This window comes from Aspergillus alliaceus (assembly GCF_009176365.1).
Source record: "Aspergillus alliaceus strain CBS 536.65 unplaced genomic scaffold BDW43scaffold_9, whole genome shotgun sequence".
In the NCBI taxonomy this organism is placed as follows: domain Eukaryota; kingdom Fungi; phylum Ascomycota; class Eurotiomycetes; order Eurotiales; family Aspergillaceae; genus Aspergillus; species Aspergillus alliaceus.
This window is the reverse complement of record NW_022474692.1, coordinates 437,555-458,768: the sequence shown is the minus strand read 5'-3', so window position 1 is coordinate 458,768 and position 21,214 is coordinate 437,555. Positions and strand designations below refer to the sequence as shown.

At 48.5% G+C, this 21,214-nt stretch overlaps 6 protein-coding genes across 6 annotated transcripts; 4 read left to right on the top strand and 2 right to left on the bottom strand.

Annotated features, from left to right (window-relative positions):
• The first annotated feature begins 192 nt into the window (after window positions 1-192).
• On the top strand, window positions 193-1,427 carry BDW43DRAFT_251456 (oxidoreductase, short-chain dehydrogenase/reductase family). The gene is made up of 2 exons (XM_032039814.1): window positions 193-464; window positions 535-1,427. Exons 1-2 carry the CDS (start codon window positions 392-394, stop codon window positions 1,380-1,382), a joined length of 921 nt encoding a protein of 306 aa, XP_031903108.1. The 5' UTR covers window positions 193-391; the 3' UTR covers window positions 1,383-1,427.
• BDW43DRAFT_251477 (cytochrome P450) lies at window positions 1,427-3,470 on the bottom strand. The gene is made up of 3 exons (XM_032039815.1): window positions 3,047-3,470; window positions 2,222-2,992; window positions 1,427-2,144 (listed from the first exon to the last, which is right to left on the bottom strand). Exons 1-3 carry the CDS (start codon window positions 3,286-3,288, stop codon window positions 1,472-1,474), a joined length of 1,686 nt encoding a protein of 561 aa, XP_031903107.1. The 5' UTR covers window positions 3,289-3,470; the 3' UTR covers window positions 1,427-1,471.
• A 183-nt stretch (window positions 3,471-3,653) lies between these two features.
• BDW43DRAFT_308535 (terpene synthase family protein) lies at window positions 3,654-4,780 on the top strand (the record flags this gene model as incomplete). Its single annotated transcript, XM_032046526.1, has 3 exons — window positions 3,654-3,924; window positions 4,003-4,276; window positions 4,363-4,780. The coding sequence occupies 3 exons, from the start codon at window positions 3,654-3,656 to the stop codon at window positions 4,778-4,780; spliced, it is 963 nt and encodes a 320-aa protein (XP_031903106.1).
• Window positions 4,781-10,553: 5,773 nt separating this feature from the next.
• Window positions 10,554-13,842, top strand: BDW43DRAFT_308532 (uncharacterized protein; the record flags this gene model as incomplete). The annotated part of the gene is made up of 6 exons (XM_032046525.1): window positions 10,554-10,938; window positions 10,992-11,308; window positions 11,357-11,773; window positions 12,919-13,115; window positions 13,185-13,311; window positions 13,366-13,842. The coding sequence occupies 6 exons, from the start codon at window positions 10,554-10,556 to the stop codon at window positions 13,840-13,842; spliced, it is 1,920 nt and encodes a 639-aa protein (XP_031903105.1).
• A 3,185-nt stretch (window positions 13,843-17,027) lies between these two features.
• BDW43DRAFT_267990 (translation initiation factor eIF2B subunit gamma) lies at window positions 17,028-19,208 on the top strand. Its single transcript, XM_032041067.1, has 7 exons — window positions 17,028-17,385; window positions 17,453-17,507; window positions 17,576-18,654; window positions 18,706-18,782; window positions 18,832-18,890; window positions 18,948-18,988; window positions 19,042-19,208. The coding sequence occupies exons 1-7, from the start codon at window positions 17,260-17,262 to the stop codon at window positions 19,153-19,155; spliced, it is 1,551 nt and encodes a 516-aa protein (XP_031903104.1). The 5' UTR covers window positions 17,028-17,259; the 3' UTR covers window positions 19,156-19,208.
• Window positions 19,209-19,450: 242 nt separating this feature from the next.
• Window positions 19,451-20,518, bottom strand: BDW43DRAFT_308530 (uncharacterized protein; the record flags this gene model as incomplete). Its single annotated transcript, XM_032046524.1, has 2 exons — window positions 19,451-19,702; window positions 19,778-20,518. 2 exons carry the CDS (start codon window positions 20,516-20,518, stop codon window positions 19,451-19,453), a joined length of 993 nt encoding a protein of 330 aa, XP_031903103.1.
• Window positions 20,519-21,214: the final 696 nt, after the last annotated feature.

Sequence of the window (21,214 nt, the reverse complement as noted above, 5' to 3'; positions counted from 1 at the left end):
GGTGTCGCAGATACTAGCGAAGTACAATTTCACGGATTAGGGGTAGCGTGAAAAGCAATACAAGTAAAGTGTGATAGAGGCGCCTGGTGCTTACATGGGTCCAGGACATCCTTGTTTGCTTTTTTTGTCGTCTTAGACTTGACTCATATGGTAGATGTCGCTTTAAATTGCCTTACTCGGCCTGCGGATGAACATAAACCCCCTGGTAGACTGCCGATCGGGGTCGGGACAACTCAAGTGTTCGGTGACTTTCCTCTTTCGGCGAACAAAGGACGGCATCGCGAGTGTTCATTTCCCCTAATAATGGCCTGAATTCCATATCATCTGTCGACTTTACAACAATCGTCACTCCCCATTTCGCTGTTGTCAAGGCAGCTTCATCCTACGCATCATGGCTGGCGTCTCGTTCACCCCGGAGAAGGACATCCCCAACCTCTTGGGCAAGGTCATCCTGATCACTGGCGGTCTGTCCCTTATGAATCTTACCCGGAGGTATTCGTACCTTATTGGTGCTTGATTATTGACAACGCCTAGGAACGGCCGGTCTCGGAGCAGCAGCGGCCATCCACCTCGCCAAGCACTCTCCTGCGCACATCTATATCAGCGGCCGGAATGCGAAGAGTGCCGACGCCATGATCCAACAGGCGCAGAAATCAGGGACCAAGGTATCGTTTCTGGCCTGTGATCTGGCCTCCCTCGACTCGGTCAAGAAGGCGGCCGAGGCCATCCTGGCCCAGGAATCCCGCCTCGACCTGCTCATGTGCAATGCCGGGATCATGGCGGTGCCGCCGGGCAAGACGAAGGACGGCTACGAGGTCCAATTCGGAACGAACCATCTGGGCCATGCGCTGTTAATCCAGAAGTGTCTGCCGCTCCTGCAGCAGACGGCCGCACTCCCGGGTGCCGATGTGCGCGTCGTCATCCTCACCTCGTTGGGGTTCCGCATGCACCCGGGCGCAGGAATTGTCTTCTCGGACCTGAAGAGTGAGCAAAACTTCAGTGCGTTTGGGGGCTGGATCCGCTACGGCCAGAGCAAGTTGGCCAATATCCTGTATGCGCGCGAGCTGGCCCGTCGCTATCCGTCCATCACGTCCGTGTCCGTCCATCCCGGCGTCGTTGGTACAGGGTTGGTGGAGAATCTGGGCTGGGCGAACCGCGCGTTTGTCTATGTGACGAATATGGGGAAGCTGATGAAACCGGAGGAGGGCGCGTACAACCAGCTGTGGGCTTCCACCACGCCCAAGGAGAACCTGAAGAACGGGAAGTTCTACGAGCCCGTCGGGATCCTGTCGTCCAAGTTGGATAAGGTCTCGAAAGATGACGCGCTGGCGAAGCAGCTGTGGGAGTGGACGGACAAGGCGTTGGCAGACTACGTCCATTAGTGCAGTTTCTATTCTACAGACGAGGGAGTGAATTCAATGCGTCCATCTTGTTCCTTCCAACTCCTATCTCACCATCATGGATTGACAAGTCAACAGCTCTGCTTCCGCCGAATGCGGAACGGAATGGTCTCCCCGGGGGGCATGGCACCGACGCCATAGAATTTTTTGTCGGCAGAGGGCAACCATCCTGCCGGCCGGTCCACAATCTCTACGTCATAGTATGCCTTGAACACAGCTATACTTCCTATAATCTCCTGTTTGGCAAAGTGCCGTCCAGGGCACATAAAAGGGCCACCTCCGAAGGGGATGAACCCTCCGGACAGTCCATCCTGCGAGAAGGTCACGCCCCCCTGGCTGTCTTCGTTCGGCACGAGGAACCGCTCAGCCCAGAACTGGCTCAAAGGGTATTTGCCTTTTTGCGTCCGGTCTGGCCCCCAGACCGCCTCGTCGTGAGCTGCAACCTGGGTTGAGAGTACAATAAACCGGCTTTTGTCTAGCTGCCACGGTCCCAACCGGACATCGGACTGCGTGGGAGTCCGGTTCAAAATGAGGGCGATGCGCATCCGGAGAACTTCAGAGTAAACCGACTGCAGGAGAGGGGAGGAGATCAATTTAGTGAGATCGAATTGCAGCGGACCATCTTGTGCAGCATCGTGGATGATGGCCCAGTCGAACTCGGGCTGCAGGCGCTGGTTTAGGTCCGCGTCGCTGTAGATATGCAGAGCGAGCCAGACGGCACTGAGAATGGCATTGGCATTGGCACTATAATTGCTCCCAAATTTCCGAGTTAGATAGTCTATTCTGTCTTTCCGAGGGGGTTCTTGACGCATTCGACTTACGCAACCAGTAGGGCAATGTCTTCGGCTGCCAGCGCGTCGTCATCCATACACCCTGTGTCTCGGCCGAATTGCTGTCGCACCTTGAGCCAGGAAGAACCCCAGTACCCATCCCAGTCGGGGTCTTCAGGGCTATTCTGGCGGTAGTCGGAATGCGCACGGGCAAAGCGATGCCATGTTTTCACTGCTGCAAAGACACGGTCGCGGGCGCCATACGCCTTGGGCACCATCCAGCGGGGCATGCTCTTCATCAGCGTCGGCATCTCATCGACGTATTCCCAGAAGTCCTCTTCAAATGAAGGGGTCAGGGACAGCAGGTAGGGCCCACACAGCGCCTTGACCGCCGCGTGGAAGATGCGACTCTTCCAGAAGTAAATGAGATCCGGCAGCTGCACCCATTCCCCGCCAATCCGGGTATCATCGTTGATCTCCTCACTGAGTAAACGCATGAACCGCTCGGTCATTCGGCGCAAAGCCTGCCCCGTCAGGAACCGATGGGCGGACTGGTGTTGGTGGAAGTAGACCCTCTGCTCAGGTGGAACGTGCGTCCCCGGCAGTGGAGTAGGGTCGATTCCTGAGTTGTCGTTGCGATAAAGATGCATGGCATGGCTCGGAGTGCCAAACATATTCTCCATCGCCAACGCAATGAAGGGCTTCGGAGATAGGTTTCGGGGAGCTCGGAGCAGCGTGCGTACGGCGTCCGGGCCAGACACGAAATATCCGCGGATAGGTCCCAAGACGACCTGGACGGGGAGACTATTGCCATATCGTTTTCTGGTGTGGATGATTTAGCAGCGATCCATGTGGAAGGGCGTGGAGGGAGCAGACCTCACGCTGTGCACAAAGGCCCCTGTGTCTTGGAGAAAGGAAAAGGAGTGTCCCAGAAATGGGATGGTATATGGCAGGATGGGAGGAGCGCGTCCAACTCGAGAGCTGTGTAAAGCGTAGATTGACTGCACCGTCGTGAAGAGATAGTTGCAAATGAGCGAGGTCACTAGGAGCGCACCGAAGTACGCATACCAGTATTGCTGGATGGACTTGGCCGCGAGCATTGACACTTCCCTGATCATTTCGTGTCCCTGATGATTGCTTCAGCCTGTCGTGAGTCCTGTTGTAAATGTATGTGCCTATTTATGCAAGGCTGTCGGAGTGATTCGTCGATAAGTCTCGTCCATTTGCTGGTCAGCTTGCTGCTGTTGTCCTATTGCGGAATAAGACCGGGCTTTACACTAAACTGGTCCGTCCGAAACATCCCAAAAGGGCATCTCTCCGGAGTCTTGGATGTCAGATCGTTGGGTCTGATATACAGTCAGTTGGCATTGATCCTCAACGCCCTGTAGAATGTCATTCAGTCTGCCAGCTTCTTCCAAGTCAGTTCCCTCTTTCTCATACTAAAACACAACCAGAAGCGAATCCCATTACATCCACCTCAAACATGAAGAAACCTAATGGCACGAATGGAGCCTCTAGCTCTCTCAAGCCACCCCCCTCAACTTTCCAACCTCTCTGCCATCCGCTGGTGGAGGAGGTATCCAAGGAAGTGGACAACTACTTCCTCCAGCACTGGAACTTCCCCAATGAGAAGGCCCGCAAAAAGTTTGTAGCGGCAGGGTTTTCGCGGGTAACCTGCTTGTACTTTCCGAAGGCGCTGGATGACCGCATCCATTTTGCCTGCCGTCTGCTGACGGTGTTGTTCTTGATTGATGGTAAGACGCAGTTCCGCAGTTCTTGGATGGAGTTCTGTCACAACCATCGAGTTTCTGAACCCCCCTGACAGTGTCTAGATCTGCTGGAATATATGTCGTTCGAGGAAGGTTCCGCGTACAACGAGAAGCTCATCCCGATATCGCGCGGCGATGTCCTTCCGGATCGGTCCATTCCCGTGGAATACATCATCTACGATCTGTGGGAGAGCATGCGCGTCCACGATCGCGTGATGGCAGACGAGATCCTGGAGCCGGTGTTCCTGTTCATGCGGGCACAGACAGACCGCACCCGAGCCCGGCCGATGGGGTTGGGCGGTTACCTCGAGTATCATGAGCGTGATGTGGGCAAAGAGTATGTCTGAGTCGAGCCTCTCCTTGATGAATGCGCAGCACTTGACCTCCGTTGGTGCGAAACGACGATCTGAACTATTTCTGTAGGCTCCTTTCCGCTCTCATGCGCTTCTCCATGGGGCTCAAGCTGTCTGCCTCCGAGCTTCAGCGCGTGCGGGAGATCGACGCCAACTGCTCAAAACATCTCTCCGTTGTGAACGACATCTACAGCTATGAGAAGGAGCTCTACACCTCCAAGACGGCCCATAGCGAAGGAGGGGTGCTTTGCACCTCGGTGCAGATCCTGGCCCAGGAGGCAGACGTGACTGCAGAGGCTGCAAAACGGGTCCTTTTCGTTATGTGTCGTGAACGGGAGCTCCGCCACCAGTTGCTCGTTGCACGGCTGAGTGCCGAGGGTCTAGAAGCCCCTAGACTGGCGGCGTACGTAGAGGGACTCGAATATCAGATGAGTGGCAATGAGCTGTGGAGTCAGACAACGTTGCGGTATAGCGTGGTAGTTGACTAGATTGTGTCTTTTGTTCCTATTTCGGGATCCAATCCTTTTCTTTCATTATAGGTCGTCCTGCGTACAATACGAGCGAAGCGAATTCCTCTATGGTGTAAACGCAGTTTGTGGCACTGGATGATCGACAATCTGATCATTTCTTCTTCAGCCTCCCGTCCACCTCATGTCGACTTAAGTTCGTTGTCCCTAGGCAATGTTAATGATTCAGCTAATCACGAATAATTTAGAGAAGTGAAATGGGCCCCCCTTTCAGAATGGAGTTCTGGAGTGTTCGTGAGCGAGCCGGGCTCATAACCTGTCGAACACTGCTGAATAGGGTTAACAGGTAAGAAGTTGTTCTTATTCTCACCGAGGGGCAGGTGAACTGCTCCTCTAAATAATCGCACGGACCCATGTTCTTGGCAGAGTGTCACCATGATATTCAACACCGGCTGTGAAAGCACATATATCGGGTAGTGTTGTGGGATGGAAAAGATTTCCTCGGTGGTTCATAGGATCCCATCGTCTGGCAGATCCCCGAGACAGCACCTGGCTGTCGCTGGTTTGGTCGCCATCATCCCCGCACGGATAGGCAGTTAGCAACGGAACGGAGTAATCACCAGAATAGACGAATTCGCAGCAACGACCAAAGACGACTTCATTGATCTGCCCATTGATGGGAGGCTGAAATATCTCCTTTGGGAAAACACCAGCTAATGCGGCATGTATTGAAAACCGTCTTCGGTTTTTACCCATGACGAACTCGACGACCCCGGATTGCATGATCCTGGTGATGTGTTTAACTGTAAGGGACACCTGTCCCGCTGGAGGATGTTAGGACCTCACACATCATATCCAAGCATGATTTTTGCAAGCAATAATGGACCTGGAAAAGCGCTGGGAGTTGAGGATGGTACTTGGACTGGAGAAAGATATGTCTGCTGTTCAAAGAGCTTGCTCTGGTGAAATCATCGAGTGAGAAGACTGACGCGCATAGCGTTTATTATACGTCCATCTCCACAAGTAATTCCCTTTACTTTTTACAAACCTGAATAGTGCATGGTCCTAGGTAACTATGGCCGCGGCTCCTGCGCTCCCGCAGCGGTAAACCCACGACTACGGCGTTTAGATCCTAGTGGTCGAGGTGGTCATAATGTTGCCCTCAGCGCTGAGGAATCTATAATAGGGCCAGCGCCTCCTTCGGCCACAGCGAATTATGATTGGTTACCCAGAAGACCGTTATAATTGGTAGCTGTTGAGATGTCCTAATGTAACTCATGGCCCAGTGTTGAGTTGAATAAAGCTCTTCCCTCTCCCTCAGCACCTCTGCTGTGAGGGCAAGGCTATGAGTGCTATGGGTGTGAAGCACGGGCTCCTTCGCCTTCGCAGACATCAGTACTGCCGATGGGCACACTTGTGTCTAAATTTCGAATGCTAATGTCCTCTTAGGCCAGGTAGGATGAGTATCTTCTTTAAACAGTAGTCCAATCTGCGCTTATAGCTTTGATTACCGCTTACTTCTCCGGTTTGCTAGAACTCTATCCACCTGGTCCCGAAACCTGAGTATTTGTATTTGCTTGCGCTACATGGCACTAGAGACTAATATCCCAGCGGGTCGCCAATCATTCCAGTAGATTCTTCCTACTTAGGAGCGAGTAACTCTAAGAATACAAAGTGCATTTGGCAGGTACCTGAGACTAGCTATATACAGACAGGTAGATGCCAAAAGTGCCGGGGGGGGGGGGGAAGGAAGGAGTGAGGATAGATGCCATTTTATACAGTACATGGGCAATCTCATTGAATTTGAGGGAGCTGGATCTGGCTGCAGAGGAGGCCATTGTCGGCGTCGCTTCTTGTTGTGAGTTGAAACGGAGCGGATGCTCGCTGAGGGTTGGCACCTCAGGACGGTGACTAAACAGTGCTTGGCGGGTGCAGAACAGTGGCGTGTAGCACGTGCTTGAGTGCTAAAGCGGCGGCTCGCTGAGGGAACTTACAGGTGGAAATGCGGCCGTTTATGGCCTCAGTAGCGGTCATTTTCGGCGTTGCTTTCACAGGTCCTCATATTCTAGGTGTAAGTCTATCGAAGCCATGCTGCCTAGTAAATCGGAAAGGAAAACGACACATGTAGAGCCTATTTACTATTTGATGGGTTGCCGATGCCTAGTAGAAAAAATATGGCCAAAACAGATTGAAGCTGGCTCCTAACTCTTGTGAGAGCAAGAGATATCCAGGGAACACGAATTATGTTCCATTTCTGGCTTAGTCCCATCTCTTGATCGCTTGGTTATTTTCGGAATCCGAAAATACAGCGATACAGTGATTCTCGAAATCGGTCTGACCTACAAACACATATCAATTGTTTGTCGGCGCCCCTGCCAAGAACTTAGCGCAATTATATTATTGGAGCGAACTGCTTTAACTGAGGGCAGTTGTAATTTTCCTTTGATACTGTACAGTATATTATATATATATATATATATAAATAAAAAATAAAAAATAAAAAAAAAAAAGAGAGAGATCTTTTGATTTATGTGTACAGTATTTTCACTAAACTGCCTTACTAATCTCAATATGGGTGATATACACAGTACCTCATTTCAAGGTGGCTCAAGAATAACTCCAAACAACTGATGTAATGATCTACAATTAGAGGCGGCAGATTGACAGGAGAAAGAACTATCTCCATCCTGGTGCGCTCGGCAGTGGCTGAGCCCGGTGTCTTCTGGGTAAAAGCTCCTCGCTTTTGGCCATTAGGAAGATGGTAGGGTCACTTATGCTTCACATAGTTAATTATGTAAGCTTGCATAGGGCTAAAAATGGTGCACAACCACGGATCTCCATAGAAAACCATGGAACCCCACCACCGTGATCTGACGAGACCCAAAGGAACCGCCTGTTCCTGGTTCCGGGCGGATAGCATCAACCTCCCTTTCAGGAATCCTGGATATCTCTGCTTCGCCACGCATCACCGTCAATAGACGTGTAGTACATCTTATATTGTCTGATGTGGCAATATAAGACAACTGTGGATAGTTGCATCTACCAAATATCCGTTCTTCGCCCGCGGCTGTTGTTTGCCGGCAAACAACAGCTGCCGTGGCAGCGTAGGGTGTAAGGCGAGAGTTGACCAAATATTACTAACCGCAGGAGCTCTGTACTGCTTGAAGAGATGAGGTCAAACTCGTCCAGCCCTAATTATGATGATGGTATGTACCAAGTTATGCCGTGGCAATGGAACGAGTCGCCACAGTACGCACCAACCCCCGGTAACTTTGGTTATTCGCCCTCCTCGCCTTCCCACCTTAGTCTTAACTCCAACCCTCCGAATCCTGTCGAATACTCCGCTTCCCAGCTGAGCGCCTCGCAAACAGATAAGCTTCCGCTCCTACAATTTGGTGATTGGGTCGAGGGGCGGGCGTATGACGAGAATCCACCAACCTGTATTCACTATTGGATCGAATGGAAAGTTAAGCTCAACAATAGGACGGTGGTCGAAGATACAGAACAGGATCTGGTTCTTGCCCCTGGATTCTATTGGAGGCTTTTCCTCCTGCCGAAGTTAAGGGAAAAGTTATGCCGGAAATACCCCCACAAAAATATTGCATCAGATGACACATCTGTTGTGGTGTCAGTTCCTCGGCTCGAAAAAGTTACTCGGCAGTTCCCCAAGACTGACATTGATTGGCCCGATATAGAGAAACACCTGCTTGACTGGGGTCATCACTTTCTCGCTGGCAAGAGAATAAAACTCATAATATCGTTTAATTATGTAGTAGAAGACAGCCAAGGCTCCACAACCAGACACAGAACGACTGAAAAGCGGGGTACTTCTTCTGCCACTCAAGGCATGCTTCAAAATCTTGACCGGGAGGTCAACGAAGAGGAGGCATTGACTGGAGAACCTGCGGCCTGGAAGCATGTCTATGAGGTAATGCGCTGTCCTGGATCATGTGAATTAGGGCCGCACTGCTGGCAGGACCCCTACGGGAAAAAACACTATAAGCTCTACAGAGATGAACTTTTGAGCCTAGTCAGATATGTGAAAAGTGGAAAGAGATTAGAGTCCCATGAAGATGTACCTGGCATGATCCGTGAACAGATCTATAGGGCCGAGAGGCGGCGCCTTGAAGGGCAAAAGAATCATAATCGCGTTACATCAGAGTCAACATACCCCCCAATCACCATCACCAATGTCCTGCCAGCACAGACCCCGCAGCAGGCTATGTCATCATCACCACCTGCCCCGGAGAGCACGTCTACTTATTCAGCGAAGGCTTCGCGGCTTAATATAGCAGGCCTTCGTGATGCCAACGTTCAAGCATATTGTGACTGGCACCAATCACAAGTTGGGAATGAGTCGTGGAAAGTGGAGTTTCAAAAAGCGTGTGACGTGGCTCTAGATGATGGATTAGATCTGGACCAGATTGATGAACTGAATGACCCTGGGTATTTCAAGGATCGGGGTGTGAAATGGGGCATTGCGCGCCGATTCGTCAAGGATATTAGATACTGGGCAAACAACTATAATTGTAATGTGAATGGATGAAAATCGTCTATTGCTAAGACATGTGAATAATTGGTTTTGTTTTGACTCTTTCTCTGCTTTTGTACTTAATGTGATTTATGCATTCGGAGTACGCTATTTATATTCTTCAATCATGACACCTGCATGCCGAAAGTGGCCTTCGGCACTCTGTACTCTGGAACCAACAGCACTAACACACCATTCGAGAAACGCATTGAAACCTTGACCTGGGTTTTCTTCATACTCAATCCACCTCCGCTTGATGAATTGTTTCAGCTCAGCGAAGAACTCCTCAATAGGGTTTAAATCCGGGGAGTAAGGGGGCAGAAACATCACTTCAACTTCCGCATCTAGGCACATTTGTTCAATTCGCTTAGTGCGGTGAAAGGATGCATTGTCCATAATAATTATGGACTTTGGTTCCGGCCATTTGTTACAGTGCTGAAGAAGTTGCTCGATGAAATCCTCAAAAACGGCTGCATCAGTTGAGCCCTGAAACACTCGTGACAAGAGGACACCCTTTTGAGTATAGGCGGGCAAAATTTGATAGCGTTGATCTCGGTGAAACTTGGAAATCTGGACTGGTGTTACACCAAGAGGGGACCAGCCGGTTCGCCGAAAACCTGCTCTCTTATCGCAACCCGACTCATCCACGTAGACCAGTTGATATGATGAATAACGAGATAGGCGGTGCAGGTAGTAATCTCGTAGGTCTACATTTTGCTCCCTGGCGATCTGCCGAGCTGCCTTTTTCGACCATCCCACAGATGCTAGTGCTCTGCTTATGCTCTGTACGGTAACATGCTTTCCAAACTCATCCCACAAAAAGACTGCCATCTCATCCTGATATAGAGTCGGTTTTTCTTTCAAGTGCTCACAGAGGGCTTCAAGCATGGGCTGGGTGATACTACGCGGGCGTCCGACGCCGTTCCGGGGAGCTCTGACATTTCCGAACACCTCCAGGTTGCGACGAATGTAAGTTACGGCTTGTTTGCTACAGTTAGCGGCAAACGCGATTTCAGACCTGTTCAGTGATTTACTCTGAATCATATGATGAATCATTTCAAGTTGTGGGGCTTTCAGGTTTGCTGGCATCTTTATTTGACGTTAAGCGTGGCTCCGCGATAGGAAGCATGAGAAGCCACGTTGGGGTTTAGAGGGAACTACGTTGTCGCGGCCCGTTCATTAGTCCGACATATAGTTATGTAATATCACGTGGCATATCACGATCAACCGTGAACCTCCAGGTCTCTGTCTCTGCAGGCGTCAATGTCGTCGCACAGGCATCAATCATCGCTTGAGGGAGTCCTGGATTTTTCAGAACCCTTCTCACTCACTCCACAACAATCTTATTCCGCGAAGAGGCTCCTTGATATATTCATCAAGGACTATGGACTCGACCGAGCAACGGAAAGGGGCTATAAGCCTGCGAAATTAATATGCACTACGCTTGATCATATCATTGCAAAAGACACATTCTTATCTTTTTTTTTGACATATCTTCATGAAAACTTGACTGACCTAACGTCAAACATTACGTTGGCCTTATCGTACTTCGAGGATATCGTTTCTCGAGAGCCAGCTCCGCGAAGCGATGTGATGAATGCTCTTGAAGCGTTTGCAGACTACATGGTTACGCAGTTCTTCCTTCCGCGTATATTTGTCATGTCTCCTCCTTTCTATGACTCTCTAACTCAAGCGATCTAGTCAGAGCCTCGTCCGTTAAGACACCGCAGCCAACGCCTACCACCCTGTCCGCAATACAAGCATCGACCGCCGTTGGCACCAAACAGCGCATATCGTTTTTGAGACGCGACTGCCTCATCCGCGATCGCCATCGATGCGTTGTATCTCGGAAATTTGACATAACCGAAGCTAGAAGACGACTTGCTAACAACGAAAAGTGTGAAGATGACAATGGAAAGCTCCTCGAGACCGAACCACGTGATAACTTCCAGTATCTGGAAGTCGCCCATATACTGCCTCATTGCCTAACAAAGGTTGCTTCTGCAGATGGGGATCTGGTATGGATATACCCTCGCGTGTCTAGGACTTCACTAACTGGGCTTAAGACCGATTCAAAGAGGAGTGTACTCCGGATTTTAGATATGTTTGACCCTGGTATCACTCACCTCATTGATGGCCCCAACATCGACAGCCCATCCAACGCTCTCACATTAACGCTTGAGAACCACCGGCTCTTTGGTGAATTCCAAATATATTTTGAATCCACGGACAGACCTCATGAATATAAGATTTACTCCGTCGAGAGCGGTTTTCTAAGCGACCCTTTCTTCCCTGTCACTCGCGCCTTAACACGGAGCCCTAACGATACGATTAATCTGCCATCTCCTCGGCTTCTCAGCATCCACCGTGCCATCGCACATATTTTGAAACTCAGTGGCGCGGGCGAATATATAGAGAAGATTGTTCGAGACTTGGAACAGGTGACGGTGGAAGCAGATGGGTCAACCAATTTGGGTGATATAGTGAGATTACGATTTGATGGCTGGATAAGTCAATTGGCTGTTTTCTAACGAGATAAAGTCATCTGTTTTTGATTGTTTCTTTCAACTTGTGAGCCACAAATGAGACTGTTTCACATTAATTCTGCAACTCGTAGTGAATGATTGGAAAAAATTGATGCCATCCAGTGATTGCTTGCACAAGCACATCCCGCTTCATATCGTTGCGAACTCCTGAATGATAGTATATTTCGTCTTCGATATCCTCCAGGGCGTTGCTCGATCTTACTCCAGGGAAAAATCCGTTCGGAATTGTCGTGGATGCCTGATAAATAAAAGGGCATTCGAAAACGACATTACGTTCAGGCCCACCACCCTCGAAAACAGCGAGAATACGATATTCATCAGCCCGAATGCGGCCTTCAACAAGGTATTCATCACGGTGAGGCTGTAGCATTCTTTTAGGATCTAGCCCTATGTCAGAGTACCCAAGCCTACATGCAACCTCCTCTGCACTGTACACGCTTGCCAATCCCTTTGTCCAAACAGCAATCACAACAATATCCCTTGCCCCCTTATTTTCCAGATGTCTCCTTTGCGCCATAGCCCGCCTCCAATTGCCGAAGGATATGAACGGTGTGGGTTTCTCCCGCCAAGACAAATGATCATCAAATTCTTGCAGTGATGGCGGACCCCCGGAAGTCCTTCGTGCATGTAAGTAGCATTGGTCAGTGCTACGCGCGACGGCGCGAAATAGGACCCATGGCGTGGCGTCAGCTTGTAATGGATGGAAGAACATCTCAATCTAGGCCATTAGACGCAGTATTAGACGCAGTATTAGAATACGGCTATGGAGAGGAGTGAGAGTGGTGAGTAGTACGCTCCTTGGTCGCTAAGCGGCTCGCCGAAGAGAGTTTGCGGGTCAAATGATCTTATAATCACATGATCTCTCCATGCTCTGCCACGCTGTCACAACCGCTGTAGGTGGTGACACTGTGAATTGGATCATACAGAGTACATGAATGGAGTATTCTAAGGAGCAGAGGAAAAGTGTGTACCTTCAATGGCGTCGGGTATTTTCTTCCCGCGGTAGGTATAATATACGGAAGCAAAAGGCGATTCGAGCTGTTGTTGAAGAGTATAGCCCAATTGCTCTCATTTTGAATCAGCACCTGGTTGGAATCTTGAAATCTCTATTAAGCGAGAATATCTTCATCAATCCATACTCCGCACAGCGTGCCTTCCCTGAACTTTTCCCCGAAGCACAGAACAGCCAGACGGCACTGCAGACACCCACTAGAGGAACACCTCAAGATTCGTTCGGTATGGAAGGACCTTCGAGGGAATTATTGGACTCCTTTAAAATGTAGATCACTTACCCCGTGTTGTTAATTTGCCTAGGTAACGCTTAAGATACTAATGATATTCTGACCAGGCTCTACTCCAGTGGACAGTATTCTGATCTCACTATCTCCTCCAACAAGAAGGATTATCGTGTACACAGGGCCATCGTGTGCCCCCGGTCTAGCTTCTTTAGTACAGCCCTGCGCGGAGATTTTAAGGTAGGTAAAATTGTCTAGATCTATCACCGCTATGTTTTAACATTCTTTGATTAGGAGGGACATGAGGGAACAATAAGCCTTCAAGAAGATGATCCTCAAATCGTTGATATCATGATTAACTACTTTTACCACCTCGATTACAATGTATTCTCACAAGAAAATGGAATGGATAGTCAGAACCCTAGGTTAGAGATCTTTGAGGTACCACAGGCGCATTCCTCCTTAACAATCCATGCTAAGGTCTACTGCCTTGGAGAAAAGTATCTCATCAGTAGCCTTAAGGCTCTTGCACTTCAAAAGTTTAAAGCAACGGCTAGAGAGCAATGGGATGTCAATGATTTCCTTGAGGCGGCAAAGCAGGCCTACACATCTACAATAGAGACTGATCGAGGACTGAAGGATGCCGTGATAGCAGTGCTTTATGACCATTCTGAGTTACTGGACCGTGAAGAAGCACAGTTTGTGTTCAAGGAGTTGAATATGTTGACATATGACCTCCTGATGTATATACACGGAAAAGACAGGTTCTAACTCCATATATCATACAGTTTGGAATCCCACATCCCTCGCAACAGCTCCATCTACCTATCCTATTCTAATACTGTACCTTACCGAACCTAAGCAGTTGGAATGTCCAAAAAGTATCATTTTGGCATGTACTGTTATTGTCGTTGATACTCTGTTGCTATTCAGATACATCTTGGTTCAATGGGATATTCTCCAAATTCCTAAGTTGAAACTCATGAGCTTTAAGCACCGGATAAAAGCACGGCAAAGCCTTTCTATAACTTAGGGATATTCCTGATCCCTTATGTACATATCAATGGCGAGAGTAAATTTCAACCAATGCTGACACTGCTTTAGGCAATCATCACTAAGGCCACGCACTGCCTACCTACCCACCGCCTTTACACTGTCTACTCTACCCACTCTACCTTCTAGATAATCAGGCTGTGTTTAGCGGGAGGTAGGATCTGGCATAGGGCTTATGGTATACAGTGTAACGTGTACGGCCGAATTTACCCTAGTGTTGGGGTATACTGCGAATTACGGTCCCATTGGTTGATCATCAGGACTAATAACTTTAAGGCTATAAGTCATCCTTAGAAGAAAAGAATGATCCTGATAGACCTCGTGATATGCTGTAGAGGGTTGTATTGGCAAGGCGCTCGGTGTGTCATAAAACCGACGGTTCTTCATTAGCTGATACTGGATAAAAGGACACGTTGACCTAGATTACTGACGCCCTTATTACATAGCACACAGCTCAAAATATGCGAGGGGACCTTGGGAGCTATACATTGGGAAAGGGCAAGGAGGAGGGTGCGGGGAACTATAATTCTGCCCATTTTGTATTTGTGATTAGTATGATTGATTAGGAACTAGATGACCGCTTGACAGGTGACTTGGCTGACTAAACTACCACATGAAATAGTTAACTAGTTAGGTTCTGTAAGATCCAAAGTAGTGGATACAGTATAATATACAGTGTACTAAAAACAGCTCAATAACTAAAGGGCACTAAGGTCTTGGCAGTGGGGCCGACAAACAATTGATATGTGTTTGTAGGTCAGATCAATTTCGAGAATCACTGTACTGCTGGACAAATAATGCAATTATCTATTTTCATACTTGTCGGGGTTGTAGGTATACCCTGATTATACGTCGAAGGTATACATAAATAATAGCCTACGTGCTGTATAAATAGTCTCTTAAATATATGTGTCATTCGAGGGTATAGAATACTCGACACTTCTAGAGACAGTATCTCAATTATACCTCTTATTCATTGTAGATATGGACATTATACTTAGCGTATTGTATTTTAGAAGCTCTTTATGTATGATATGAATCTATAGGATACACGTGATCGCCTAGCGGCTTGGCCGGATCACCAACTCCTTTAGCCCCTGAAGGCTTTACCTATTAGTAGCCAAGAGAGAAGAAGAAGCGCTCAAGATAGTTGATACAGTCGTCCATAGAATTGAGTATCTATCAGAATGGCATCCGGTCCTCAGTAGGCTACGTACGTATAGCTGATACAGCCTCATTCAGCCCATCTTTCCCCTGAGATCACAACAAAAATAAACCGGTGTACAAGGATTAATATAATAACTTTAATAGCTAAGGATATTTATTAATATATTCTCTGAAGGTAGTCCAAGAAATGCCGCTTAGATATGACACTGGACTCACTGGTTTATATACTTCTAGAAGACCCTGGCATAAGCCTGTCCTGTAAGGGACTCTAGCTGTCTCAGATCGTATAGCGATTCGGCCTGATGAGCCTGATGACTGTACAAGATACCCTGACCCAGGTGCATAGACAATCGGCCACCGATGAGGAACATCAGGACATACGACGGTTTGGTTTTCGAGGGGGATTCAGAATCCTTTAGGCGGAGAGCCTTCCAGCTATAAATTAGCAAATCGTCAGTAGTAATAGAAGGTCAAGAATCAGTCTCCTGTCTGAATAGTATCTACCGCCTGCTTTTGATCTTTCCCTTTCCTTTAGCTTACGTATCCTTACCTAGTTGATAGGCCCTCTACCCTGAATAGTAGATACCCTTGACAACAGCTTTTACTTTATATAGAATCTGAATGGCTTTATAATTAAACAGAAAGGGCTCTTGTCCGCTGCTATACAAACACCTATGTATATTCCTCAGCTAGCTACATCTCGTAGTGAGGGATCTCACTGGCGAATTAAACGAGATCTCCAAAGCTCTTTAGGCGATCTACTAGTTATGGTCAGATCAATTGAGCGTACGATCATCAACCATCACCTTCAGATTGAGCAAGCACTTACAGATGAGCGTATTCAGGCATCTAGTGATCTACGGGCTGAACCACTATTTCACAACGTTGTTCATCATATTTCAACCTACGCGCTGAATATCGCGCTTAGCATACAAAAGCACTATCTACCAATAGGCCCAGAAAAGCCTGATTGAACATTGTACAGGAATTACTACTAAAACATTAGGGGTCCCTTATATTCATATCATCCTACATTATCGCGTATCTAGGGAGTCGCTGCCTATCTCAACCTTCCATTCTCAGTGGCTAATATTACGGGATGATCTGCCTGAACCGATTGATCTATCTATTCTAGATCCAGATCTATCAATTGAATGGCCTCATCTACTAGAACCGCTGGTTATACGGGCGCCTGGGAGGCCTAGAGGTTCTAGAAATCGAGGGATCTCAGGCTTTGAGCGGACTGAACAAGCCCTCTGGCAGCAAGTTGCTCAGGCAGGCACTCACGCAGGAAATAATCCTACATACTAGAAGATCCTTCCTAAATAGGAAAGCTCAAAAGCTTCAAAGCCATCGAGAGGCCGGCCAATATACAGTATTAGCAATACACTGTATATCACCATCCTATTATGGTTTAGCGTCTCATCCAACTAACACATCCCTAGAATAAACATTACTATTTTAGAAAGTGCTATATTACCCATCTAACTTTTATCGCAGTTGGCTTGTATATAGTATATGGTAGAAACGAATATCAGCCCTGGTATACTCCAGAGTATGTACATATATTTCCACCGCGGGATGTTTAGCCTGAGGCATCATTGCTGAGACATGGCTTCCTTCTGCGGATCCCAGGGCGGTGAGCTCTGTCGGGTGATATGATTGTAGGCTTTATTTTGCAGGGACCTGACTCACCTCATGTCACGTGCAGCTTTTTCAAGGGAAAAACTTCCGCAGTTTATCGCGAGCGGAATCACAAGCCACGTTTCTCGGGCGACATTCTCATTGCTGCGGCGAGAGAATCACGGATAATTGCAGTGTCTTGTCATACAGCTCTGCCAATATTTTTCTGACCACGAAAGCCACGCTGAAACGCCTTCCCCGAGCTGCCTAGGCCGAATTTATCCTAATTTTTCCACCCCACCATTGCCCGCGGGGCTCGTGTATATAAACAACCCGAAGAGCAAAATGGTCCATGCAACGCCAGTCCCAAGCAGTGGCTTCCAAGCTCTGATTCTCTGTGGTCCCGGTGAAAGCTTGAATACAATTTCCTCTAATCCGGAAGAGAATCCAAAATGTTTAATCCCTATCGCAGTATGTGTTTGTGAATGCCAGAGCCTGCTCCGATAACAAGAAGTCACTAAGATCAATTGATGTTCAGTTAAGGCCGATGGTGTACTACCCGTTGGATTGGTGCAAGCGCGCAGGAATAACCGGTGAGTAGAGGCAGCGCGCCTCCAGGCCATTGTGTTTTGCGGTCTTTGAATAATTACTCACTGTTCAGATATCACATTGATTACACCTCCCTCCGCTCTTACTTCTCTCAAGGCCGCCCTACAACAGAATCCTTTCCTTACCTCGCTCCCTTCACCCTCGCCCACCGTTATAGCCCCGAAGGATCTCAAAATGACGACAGGAACAGCAGAACTCCTTCGTCTACCAGAGGTACAAGCTTGCATACAATCTAATTTCTTGCTCCTAAGCTGCGATTTATTGTGCGATATCCCCGGCGAACATTTACTTGAGGCATGGTTAGTCTCACAGGGCGAGTTGGGCTCATCTGCTCAAGGAGGCTTATCCGTGTTCTATCCTGCAAAAGGCATTAAAGACGAGATCAAGAAAGAGCCAACAGATTTTATGACGATTACTTCTCTTGAGCAAGATAAGGTTCCTGCCGTCTCACGATATGAGCTCTCAAAACTAGTTATGTCCATGCCGATGGATACCTTGAAAGAGCAGATAGAGAACGATAAGAGCTTTTTGCTCCGTCATACATTGGTTGAGAAGCATGCCTCGGTCAAAATGTTGACCAGCTACCGAGACGCACATCTATACATTCTGCCGAAGTGGGTCCGATCATTTGCCCAGCACCAGGAGCGGTTCGAATCCGTCAGTGAAGACTTGATTGGATATTGGGCGAAGGCGGAGTGGCAGCGTGGGCTAGGTGAAAAGCTCGGAATGAATGAGATATTGGGCGGACGGAATGAGAGTCAAGAGGAACATGGAAGCAACGACGGCGATTTATTGGAGGACGAGATCGATCTTCAGGGCATGATCACCACCCACTCCCAGGGTTCCGAGGCCCGGAGCGCAAAGTCTTCCCTCAAAGGCCAATCCTCAGTGGAAGTACCGCCGATTTTAGCATACATGACGAAGCCGTCTAAGCAATTGATTCGGCGTGTGGACAGTGCCGCCCTGGTGTTAGCGATGTCATTGCGTCTCGCCAAGCTCGAGTCTATTGAAGAGGTTGGCCGTACTGCTGCTTCGCCATTCAGCCATGCCTCGAAGATTGCTACCCCTGAAGGAATTGCCGCGAAGTCTATTGTCACGAAAGGCGATTGTTTACTAGGATCTAACGTGACGGTAAAAGACCCAGTCTTCCGTTTGGCGCACAGTGAGCTAATGTCTTGAAAGGTGGAGGAACGGTGCGTCATAAAAGAATCGTGCGTTTCGTCTAATGCAAAAATTTGCAGCGGCGCTCGCTTGACGAGGTAAGCTCTATTTATATCCGAAAACAGCTCAATCTCTAACTTGAACCAGATGTGTAATTATGGACAACGCGGTCATCGGGCCAAAGTGTGTTCTCACAGGATGTATCGGTAAGTCGTTCACAATCCTAAAAGAGAACAGTGGTCGAGGTACTGACAAGGCTTCAGTCGGTAGATACAGTCAGGTCGGACAAGATTCTGTTCTTAAGGTGCGTGCGAATTATGCTAAGAAATTGGATCTACTACTGACCAAATTTCCTAGGACTGTGAGGTCCAAGATGGCGTTGTGGTTGAGAAGGACACCGACGCTAAGAATGAGCAATTTATGAGCTTTGAGGGTCTCGATGAGGTCGATGAGGACGATATGGATATGTAGAATGATGAGAACATGAACACAATAAAAATGATATCTTGAGGCTCAGAAGCTAGTCTGGGAACCCTCTACCACATCCTTCAAAAGAAAGTCTCTAATCTACCTATGGGGGTTACTGTAATATTGCCTCATATCTGTGAAGCTGATTGTTTTGCAGGGACAGGGCTACTATTACTATGGAAGGTTATGATCAGACGCCAGCAATATGGGATAACGATAACTGATGGTATACTATTCCGCTCAATGTAGACTATGCAAGTTCTATCGAGAAAGAGAAAGAGAACAACCCTTCTTGTATCTACAACCCCGCAAGAATGACCGTCATAAGCACAGCCATACCAGCAACAAACCAGCTGCCCTTGAGCCCTGGTGCCGAACTGTCAGATCCATCCGGAGCATCATTCGGATTTTCGTCAGTGACGATCTTGAGACAAGTCATCTGAGAAGAGGCCCGATCCACCAAGCTTCTATTGCCATCGGAATAGAACACAGTCAATACGGGCGTGACCTTATAAGCTTGTTGAGTGAGGGCATTGGCCGAATAGTTCCCCTATAACACAGAACGCAATGTTAGCAACAGCAGAACAAACGTCATTCGACAGCGTATCCACGAAATAGCACATACAAAGGCAGTCTGAACAGTAATCTCCGCCAAATTATCCGACTTAGGCAAAATAGGCCAGCACGGCGACGAGGAATTCGAGACCGCCGTTAAATTCCCAAAAGAGGTCACCGTGAAATTTCCCAACCCGCGCCCATTCCCCCCTAAATCATGACACTCGTCGAAAGACCTCTTCTTCAACTCGCGCTCTAGTGCTGCACAGGCGTCACCCTTACCATTATAGACCCCGTTGCTCGCGCGCTCCGTGAGCTTGTCGATGCATTTCTGCTCAATGACATCTGGGCAGGTCCCGTGCGCCGCGCGGGTGTCGGTACTGTTGCGGTCTTCGCCGCTGGGGTCTCGGCCGTGGACTTCGGGGCCGTCAAACCGTTTGGATGGCGGGTCGTTGAAGATGACGGCGCAGCCGGCTAGGTCTTTGGTTTTAAGTTTTGAGGGGGCGCCGAGGTAATAGACTGATCTGAAGGGGCGGGTTTGCTTGACGTTGTCTTTACCGTTTAGACCTGTTGTTACGTTGACGCCTTTGATGAGGGATAGGCCCTCGAGGGAAGAGGGGACATCTGGGATTCGGGCTAATCCGATGCCTAGAAAGCTGTGGTCGCCGACGATGCAGCGGTCATGTGCGTTGTGCTTGGTGCATGAGACTTCGTTGCAGCCTACGAGGTCGTTTGGGAGCTTGTCGTCGGCAAGGGTAGAGGTGGCCAGGGCGAGAAATAGGGCAACTGCGGTGGGTTTGAGGTAGACCATGATGCTTATAAGGTATTGAAGGGAATTGAGTGTAGGGTTTATGTGTATGTCAGGAGGGTAAAGATGGGTGTAGATTCTGATGTTAGAAGGATTGTATATACCACGCTACTAGCTAGCTGCTTTTAATATACAACATCTTTCTACACCCAGGATCCGGCACATAGATGACATCAAGGGCAACAGTTATTTTGGCCCCATCTCTACCCTAGATACTTAGCTGCAGCGGAATATCTTGGCGGCACCCGTTCGGGTAGTGGATGGCGGCGGAGTGCCGCGGAGGCCAAATCGGACAGAGTCTCACCGTCCTCGGCTGACCTCATACGTAGCATCGGGTATTGTTCGGATCAGGCACTTAAAGATATATAGGTACGCTAATGAGTATTAGATACAACACAAGTGCCGAACGCAGTCTCCATGATTCGGCTGGTTTGCTCCTTCAGGCGACTTCCTTGATTCACCCTAGCTAGTGAATATCTGATCGCACCGCTCTCATAGAGAAGCGAGTCATTAAATCAAGAAATTTATGGCATGATGCTCTTAAAAGGCCATCACATGGTCAGAAAGCGGTTAGTGAAGACGCAATCGGCAAACTGCAGTTCGCTCCGGATGGAGTCTTCAGGTTGTTGCTGACTCTGGATCCACTGGGGATTCTACCTGATGTTTGCTACCCCCAGAGTTGATTCCAATGTTGGAGCT

What these genes read in the sequence shown, in the direction of transcription:
- BDW43DRAFT_251456 (XM_032039814.1), top strand. Translation starts at nt 392, where the DNA reads ATGGCTGGCGTCTCGTTCACCCCGGAGAAGGACATCCCCAACCTCTTG. An exon ending in GGTCATCCTGATCACTGGCG is followed by an intron (nt 465 to 534) that starts GTCTGTCCCTTA and finishes GACAACGCCTAG; the next exon opens with GAACGGCCGGTCTCGGAGCA.
- BDW43DRAFT_251477 (XM_032039815.1), bottom strand. Translation starts at nt 3,288, where the DNA reads ATGATCAGGGAAGTGTCAATGCTCGCGGCCAAGTCCATCCAGCAATAC. An exon ending in GCCTTTGTGCACAGCGTGAG is followed by an intron (nt 2,993 to 3,046) that starts GTCTGCTCCCTC and finishes CATCCACACCAG; the next exon opens with AAAACGATATGGCAATAGTC. An exon ending in GACATTGCCCTACTGGTTGC is followed by an intron (nt 2,145 to 2,221) that starts GTAAGTCGAATG and finishes GAGCAATTATAG; the next exon opens with TGCCAATGCCAATGCCATTC.
- BDW43DRAFT_267990 (XM_032041067.1), top strand. Translation starts at nt 17,260, where the DNA reads ATGGTCCATGCAACGCCAGTCCCAAGCAGTGGCTTCCAAGCTCTGATT. An exon ending in AGCGGCGCTCGCTTGACGAG is followed by an intron (nt 18,783 to 18,831) that starts GTAAGCTCTATT and finishes AACTTGAACCAG; the next exon opens with ATGTGTAATTATGGACAACG. An exon ending in GACAAGATTCTGTTCTTAAG is followed by an intron (nt 18,989 to 19,041) that starts GTGCGTGCGAAT and finishes CAAATTTCCTAG; the next exon opens with GACTGTGAGGTCCAAGATGG.